At 39.7% G+C, this 7,913-nt stretch overlaps 1 protein-coding gene across 1 annotated transcript; it reads left to right on the top strand.

The window, feature by feature from the left end:
* Positions 1 to 511: 511 nt before the first annotated feature.
* rpp30 (ribonuclease P/MRP 30 subunit) lies at positions 512 to 3,411 on the top strand. The gene is made up of 12 exons (XM_087782774.1): positions 512 to 608; positions 1,636 to 1,694; positions 1,857 to 1,913; positions 1,977 to 2,042; positions 2,120 to 2,191; positions 2,260 to 2,349; positions 2,421 to 2,537; positions 2,618 to 2,647; positions 2,710 to 2,747; positions 2,838 to 2,917; positions 2,980 to 3,054; positions 3,136 to 3,411. The coding sequence occupies exons 1-12, from the start codon at positions 527 to 529 to the stop codon at positions 3,180 to 3,182; spliced, it is 813 nt and encodes a 270-aa protein (XP_087638900.1). The 5' UTR covers positions 512 to 526; the 3' UTR covers positions 3,183 to 3,411.
* The last annotated feature ends 4,502 nt before the right edge of the window (positions 3,412 to 7,913 follow it).

Raw genomic sequence — 7,913 nt, forward strand, 5'->3', positions numbered from 1 at the left:
AAAAGTGAAAATAAAAACACAAACACAAAACACCTCAAATCACGGTATATTAGTCATTCAACTAGTTTTAAGTTGATGTGTCATCACAAGTTATTTTAGAAACAAAAATATTAAGGTACCCGCAAAACTACCCAGTGCTGTTTTAATAAAGCCTTAAATTAAAAAAATTAAGCTGATGATTATTTGCAATCTCTCAGGAAATCTATTATACATCTTATCACTGTTAAAATATTGATTTCGTATTTCAATTTAAGGGAATCGCTGATTCAATTAAAAACAACTTTTGTTATGTCATTTAAATCTTAAAAATTACTTTCGCAATTAAATACATTATAAAATTAAAAATAAACAAATATGTTAATCAAGTTACTCACTTGACAGTGTTATTATCAATACTCAATTCACAACTTGTGCTGTTCATCTTATCTGCGTGTGCTGGAGTTGTACCGCGAGGTGGTAAAAGACCACACTTCCCATGAGCCTCTACGGTTCTGACGTTGCTGGAAGCGTTTCTGTCAGCGCCAACATGGCTGCCTTCATGGATCTAAACGTGACTTTCTGCACAGATAAACAAAAGCTACGAGCTCTGGTGGAGACAGCTGCTCACCGTGAGTGTTGAAATGACTTTATTTTTTATTTCTTTATTTTCGTTTCCTGGATTGCGCTTCTCTCGCGTAACCAAGAAGATCACGAGTAGGAAACATTTCGTGTTTGATAAATGGGGAAATAAAAACTAAAGATACAAATAGAAACTTGGCATAAAAACATCAACGGTCAACAATTAAACAAACAAGAAGTTTATTTTAAAACGTGACTCACGAGAGAAGAAAATGATCAATTAACCCGTGAGTCAAGAGCTGTGACAACTCACTGCCACTTCTATAATAGAATTGGAAATAAACATCACAATCGAGATCAACATCTTTTTTTATTCTCAATCCTCTTTCTATAAATTGTTCATTTCCTGGTAACATAAAATGCATACATTTGTATTTATTTATTAATATAAATGAACTCATCAAACATAAATTATTGCACATGTTTTCGTTTAAATAATGTTTATCATTGTTATGTTCTTCTTACATTTAAATAAACACTTAAGACACAATATCGTTTTATATAAGATTAGGTGTCGTATTCTAAAATTAACTTAAATATATTTTAAGATTTCTAGACATTCCCGAAAAGAATGTTTTGAAAAAAGACATGAAGTAAAGGTGTAGGAGGCCGACATGCTGTACTATTACTGCAATAACTAGAAGAAAAATATGAAAGTCTTGTTAAATAATCATTAGAAAAGTAAATGATCAGAATCAGAAACTTGTATTTCAAGTGTTGTAAACAAAACATGGGATTTCTTTTTTGTGCTGGCAGTACAGAATAAAATGATGCTTTATTAGGTTGTTTACTTGTGAAAAGAAAAACCCTTATTCACAGTAGAATTCTGACTTAAATTCTTGTTATAAACATGCAAGTATTCTCTTAATCTTAAAATTAGAGAAAGGTACAAGGCCTTGCAGAAGAAATCTCAGTTAAATACATAAAGATGAGGATTGCAGGGATATACAGGTGGTTGTTGCTACATAACTAAGGTAGCGTCAATAAACACTTTCCTTTTTTTGTGTTTTACTTCAGTTGGTTTTTCTACAGTCGCCATCAACTATGTGTTTGAACCTGCTGGCAAAAAGAAGGCGGTCAGTCACTCACACAACCAAACACACACACACACCATCACAACTTTGAAACTGTTTGTTAAATTAAATGGTAAATACTGAAAATTGAATCGCAATTTAAACGACAAACACAAGTTCTGAGTGGACCCACATTCACGTCACGCACTTTTTGTATCCCTGCAGGAGATTCCATCTCCAATGTTGGTCAGCGAGTTGTTTGATGAGCTGCCCATCGTGCAGGTGTGTTCATTGTTTCATAGAAATGAATGATGATATCAACTGAAATGTAACACAACTACACAGGGGTGCTCTCGGCCAATCAGAGTGCTTAACAGACTAACCATAGTGATGACGGACCACAGTCACTTCGTGAGTCTTTACGAACTATAATACAAACTATAATCAATGATTATCAGCTGATTATTGGTGTGTGTCTGTGCACACAGAGGCCAAACGCGACAGAGTACAAGTGGTTTGACCTTCTGTCTGTCTATCCAACTACAGAGAAACTATTCCATGTAAGTTCCTTAAAGGAAGTAAGAGTTTGTGAAACAATACATTGAGATCTGCTTGTGTTTATGTGTAGGCTGCCTGTATGAACTTTGACGTTGACATCATCTGCATATCTGTCACTGAAAGACTTCCATTTTTTTTCAAACGGGCACCTGTTTTTGGGGTGAGTCACTTTTTTGACAAACGCTGTTTATTCGTGGCTTTGTGCATTTGGTTATTTGCGTGTGATCCCAGGCCATAGAAAGGGGAGTTTTCTTCGAGGTGTCGTACTCTGCCGCGATCAGAGACGCCACCATGCGACGGTACACGATTGCCAATGCTGTCAATCTGGTGGAGAGTTGTAAAGGAAAGGTTAGCGTTGTTTGTTCATCTCTCTTCATCATTGGGGTGAGATAAGGGACAAAGATAAGGTGTAATTTTGTTGTTTTTAGAATGTGATCGTGTCGAGCGCTGCAGAGAGGGTAAGTGAGTAAAGTGTGAAGTGTCATTATGAAGAGGAATGAAAAATCATTTGTGCCTTCAGGCTCTAGAGCTCCGTGGTCCCTACGACATTGCCAACCTGTATCCTTATTTTGTGCACTTGTGTGTGTGTGTGTGTGTGTGTGTGTGTGTCATTTATCAGTGAGTTATCTTCCTTATGTGTCCCTTTAGTAGTTTGTTGTTCGGTCTGTCAGATTCTGACTCCAGGGCGTCCATTTCCTCCTGCTGTAGGTCAGCAGTTCTTCATGCAGGTAAACACCGTTATTCAACTCCTGCAGGGTCAGAGCGACAACATCTCTGTCTCCATCTGCAGAAACTAGAAAGACAGCAAGCGGTGTCATCTACACCATGAAAATCGAGAAGAAGCAGGAGCCCCTTTCCAAGGACGGTATGTTGTGAAAGTGAAATATTTGACATCGTCAGCCGTCACCTTGGCTTCAATCCATTGATATATTTTTTGTCTGAACAGGTGAAGCGCCTGCAGCCAAGCGGACTAAATGCCAGGCGACAAATTGATTGACAAGGTTGTTTCATCATGAATAGACTATACAAGACTTTGAGCTTCATGGCAGAAAGTCTTACTTCCGAGTAGTCGGTTATATTCTTTGTATTCTCACAAAATGGTGTTGCGTAATCTTCTTTAGTTACCAAGGCCCTTTTTAGTTTTTTTATTTGATGTGTTTTATAAGAGTTCTTTTGTGCAACAGAAGTGTGTGATTTCTTTTAATAAAATTATGTAAGTCTATTTTTCAACCATCAAAGGCTCTTCTTTTTTTTCTCAACCACTTATTTTAACCACAACTCTGGTTTTAACTTTAAACTTTTAAATAACATCTAGTTATGTAAAAATGTTTTTGTTCAACTTCTTGTTGATTTCAATGTCTGGCAAAACTAATTTGTTTTTACAAATATAAAGATAAGAAAAGAAATTGTTGATAATTAATTTAAGAACCGATATCTAGACATTCTCCACGTTTTCTTCATAATAACCCCTTTAGTTATCAGGTTAGGAATCTGAACTGAAAGAAGCTGTGAACTCAAGAACAGAAATCTGACCAGGTTTCACACGCTATAGAGTAGAACTACAGAAACTGAACTACATGTCCAAATTATTTCCAAAGCAAACCGCTGCTATTTCATTCCCTTATCTCAGTTCCCCATGCAGTCCATTAAAAAGCATCAAAAACACTGGAAAGGGCTGTTATCACTCAATGCATTGGTCAGCAATTCTCCAGATATGTCATCCATACTCCCCGTGCTCCTTTCCCAGCTTAAGCAGTATTAAAACACCAGCATTGATCCAGTTAAACAAGTTGTTGTTAGTCGAGACTTGAAAAACACTGGAGTTTTTGATAAATTGATTGATAAACATTGTTTGAAGACGACACAGTTGTATTGTTTTCCATGTCTGTACAAGCTAACAATATGCTGACAACATAAAAACTAGTCAACTTTGTGTTGTTTGGTCCGGTAGGCTTTATTCGTGGTCGTTTGAGGAATAGCATGTAACGTCAACTAGAGAGATTCAATCAACAGACTTTCGTCAGGTCACAGAAATTGAGCAGACGTACTGCTCGGTGCGTCTTTCACTGCCAGCTTTGTCAAGGCGTTTGGGCGTGGCCCCTTGGCCTCCTCATGGGGACGAGATCTTTGACTCAGCGAGTTCCCTATGCTGGCCAAGGCACATTCCTCCGTGACGCTGGTGTGACTGTTCTGGTACGCCATCAAGAGAGCTTCAGTAACACTGTGGCTGAAGTTCAGCAGGATGTCAGTCATCATGACTTTGGTCTCCCTGTCTGGAGTCCCGGACTTCAGCAACCTCCATTGTTCAGAGGACATCCTGGAGAAGAAGGAGACCACCAGCTTGTAGAAGTCACTGATCTTTCTCACAGGAATATCCTGGGGCTGCCATGTTGGTCTGCCTACTGCTGCCTGGTATGAACCTCCCTCTGACATTTTCAGTGGATCCTGCTGCTTCTCTCAGTCTTTCTAGTCCTAGTTGTGTTTTTTGGGGCACACAACTGATCACCTGTATCTCTGTTGTCGCAACCAGAGAACTACCAATTCCATATCAGGGCTCTTCCTTATATAAACATTTGAATCTAGAATATCACAGCCAAAACACACATCAGCTACTGTTTCCTTTTGACCACAGCAGGACCAACAAAGATGATGACAGAACAAAGCATCAGAGATCACCATGGAAACACTACTATGGCTCGGCAGAAACAATTTTCTGGGTCTAGCATTTATAAAGCCTTCATGTCAGAGTAAAACTATTAATGGGACCACTTACTAACATGTTGTTCTAATTGTTTTATCATTTATTACTAGTCCGGTTCTGATTGTAACCCATTTTTATTTATTTATTTAAATACAACTTAAAATAAAATAATAATATTCAACAACATTTTAGCTTCTTTTTATAATGCGACATCCTAACTACATCATAAACATAAAATAATGGTATCTAATGTGGCCTTTTTCTAGCTACTTCATTTCTTTTCTGGATTTATCATCTGGATTTTCTAACACTGTCACTGTTTTTACTGCTTCATGAAGCTGGTTGTGCCTGGAGTTTCACTGCTCGGGTTTATTTTTTCTATGGTCAAATTAAACAAAGGCTCTGACTCCGACAAGCATTAGAATCTTTGTTCAAATCTACTCTTTTTGTGACGTCAAATGCACTATCAACATTATTGTAGACATGGTCAATGTTTGGACTGTTTTCTTACTTCTGCACTATCATCACTTTGTCTGGACATTCATTCATTTGTAATGTCACGTGGCATTTATTATTGACAATCTCGTATTATTATTATTCATAATTTATTTTTTTCGTATGCTGTTGTATCACTGTCTCACTCGGCTTTAGCAACCCATTTTATTACTTGTTAATGGAATGACAAAGAAATCCTTTGGATTGGGTTTGGTTGTTGTCAATCAGCGCTTACAATTTGATAAGAAATGTCCAGATGTTGCTCCAATTAACTACTGACATGTACAGCACTGTCTGAAAAAATACCATTGTCTGAGAAACACGATCAAGTTTGTAAATTGTGTGCAAGATTTTGGACACATCATATTTAAAATCTTTTACTTTCAAGTCAAGATATTTTGTTACAAACTCTTGATAAAGAAAGGCTCTTGGTAGGAGCTTAAGTCACAGACTCATCAAACAGTCCATAACTCTCAATGGGAGCCTAAAAGACAACAGTCACAAAACAAAATTGTAAAAATAAATTATTTATTGTCATTTTTTCATGAAATGATCTTGTGTCATATTGCTTCTCAGAAGCAAACATTACATTGAGACTAAAACTGACTCATTGGCAGGAGGTGACTATGTGGCCTTCAAGCCTGTTGGTACATCAAATTGACTGAGGAGGGACCTCCACTCTTTGCCGAAAAGGTCGGGAGAGGAATCTAAAAAACGAACTTAAAGTTCCTCCTTTAGGCCGTAGGAGGTGATCCCTGACGGAGCAGGCGATGTAGTGCTCGATTTCTGGCGTCTGCGTGTCCAAAGATGCCAACACGTTGAGAGCTGGTCCCCATTTATTGCACAGTTCTTTGAAGATGATCTTGGGAAGTTTCTCCAACATGGCTGGATTGATGTTCACCGAAACATCTATGACTGCTGCCCATGTGGCATTAAGGATTCGCTCAATGGAGGCTGACGGGTTGGTCATAGGCCAGGTGATCTGGGCTTTCTTGTAGATCAGAGTCACCAGTTTTTCTATCAGAAGTCGCAGGAACATTTTCTGCTTCAGAACTTGAGCTTTACCGGACTGCTCTGGATCTTTCTCTTTCTTGATGACGGACTCGATGAGATTCAGGGTCACCCTCTCACTGTGACTCTTAGACTGTGTCGTGCTCCACCAGTCGGCAAGCTCGTTACACTGTCGTACGCTGTTTCTGATCTTGTTGTATACTGGTACGTCACCTTCTGGAACATTCAACATCCCTGAAGGAGACTGAACGTTGCTGAACTCTGGGTCATCTTCTTGTGTTCCTGCGGCTCCAGAGTTCATGTAGATCATGGTGGACAGCTCGTCCACACTCAGACCTACAGGATTACCATCGATGTTCTGGATCATCTCGCCCTCGTTACTCAGGGCCTGAGGCTCCACCCCCTGTAAGAGAGACCCCACCCTCTCGGACAGAGAAGACATTTTGCCCTCTTGGTCATCCTGGACCTCCGACTGGATCTTATTCAGAGTCTTGCAAAATATTGCTTTGGCAAAGAGACAGTCGAACACACCCTTTATCCTGGAGATGAAAGAATTGAAGGTATTTTCCTTCATGTTTTGTTGGTTTTCACCAGGACCGAGATATTCCTCCTCTTCTGGGACATCGGATATGGACTTGCCAATGGCATCGACCATGTCAATCGCAATGGACTCGATTTCTTGCGAATGAGACATAACGATGAGCATCTGGGACTGATCGTCCAGAACACTGCCGCTGATTTTCAGCATTTCCTCTTCAATGATGCACTGGAAATCTATTGCCATCGAGCTCGACAGACTAGATCCTTCCATAGAGTTTGGTGTTTCTGGTTCCTGAACACCATCAGCAGCCACCTCAGCCATCATCGACATGTCCTCATTCCTTTTGGACTTGCCAAAGATTCTTGCGGCAAATTCTTTAATCATCTTGAATGCCTGGTACACCATTTCGTTCAGCCTTCCGGAGCAACTTGTAGGTTTCTCAAAATCTTGTTGGTCTTGTGACAAGTCGAGATTGAGCCTCTCGGTCACCTCTTTGACCATCAGGCTCTCCAGGTTGTTTGCACTGGCATTGTCCACCTCCTCTTGGATCTTCAAAGCCTGAGCAAAACTCTGAGTAAGTGTGTTTCCCACACTGGCAAGAACACACTCCTCAGTGATGGTGATGTTTTTGCTCTGGTACGCCATCATCAGGACCTCACAGACGCTGTAGATGAAGGTGAGTAGGATGTCCGCCATCATGATTCTGGTTTCTGCATTAGGAGTCCCAGACTTGAGCATCATCCACTGCTCAGATGACATCTTGGAGAAGAAGCTGACCACCAACTTGTAGAAATCTTCCATTTTGTTCACAGGGAAACCCTGCTCCTGCCACGGCGACATGTCCATGACCCCTTCAAGCGCTTCATCTTCAGGCGCTTGGGCCTCTGCCATCTTTAACTACTTGTTAAATCTGTTCTGGAAGTTAAAAAAAAACACATGGGTGCAAACCTTCAAGTTGGTCATCATTCCTTCAACA

The sequence above is a fragment of the Callionymus lyra genome, chromosome 2 (assembly GCF_982586985.1).
Source record: "Callionymus lyra chromosome 2, fCalLyr1.hap1.1, whole genome shotgun sequence".
Taxonomy (NCBI): domain Eukaryota; kingdom Metazoa; phylum Chordata; class Actinopteri; order Syngnathiformes; family Callionymidae; genus Callionymus; species Callionymus lyra.

Coding starts and splice junctions, on each gene's coding strand:
- rpp30 (XM_087782774.1), top strand. CDS start 527: ATGGCTGCCTTCATGGATCTAAACGTGACTTTCTGCACAGATAAACAA. Junction 2,648..2,709: donor TGTCGAGCGCTGCAGAGAGG/GTAAGTGAGTAA, acceptor TTGTGCCTTCAG/GCTCTAGAGCTCCGTGGTCC. Junction 3,055..3,135: donor GGAGCCCCTTTCCAAGGACG/GTATGTTGTGAA, acceptor TTGTCTGAACAG/GTGAAGCGCCTGCAGCCAAG.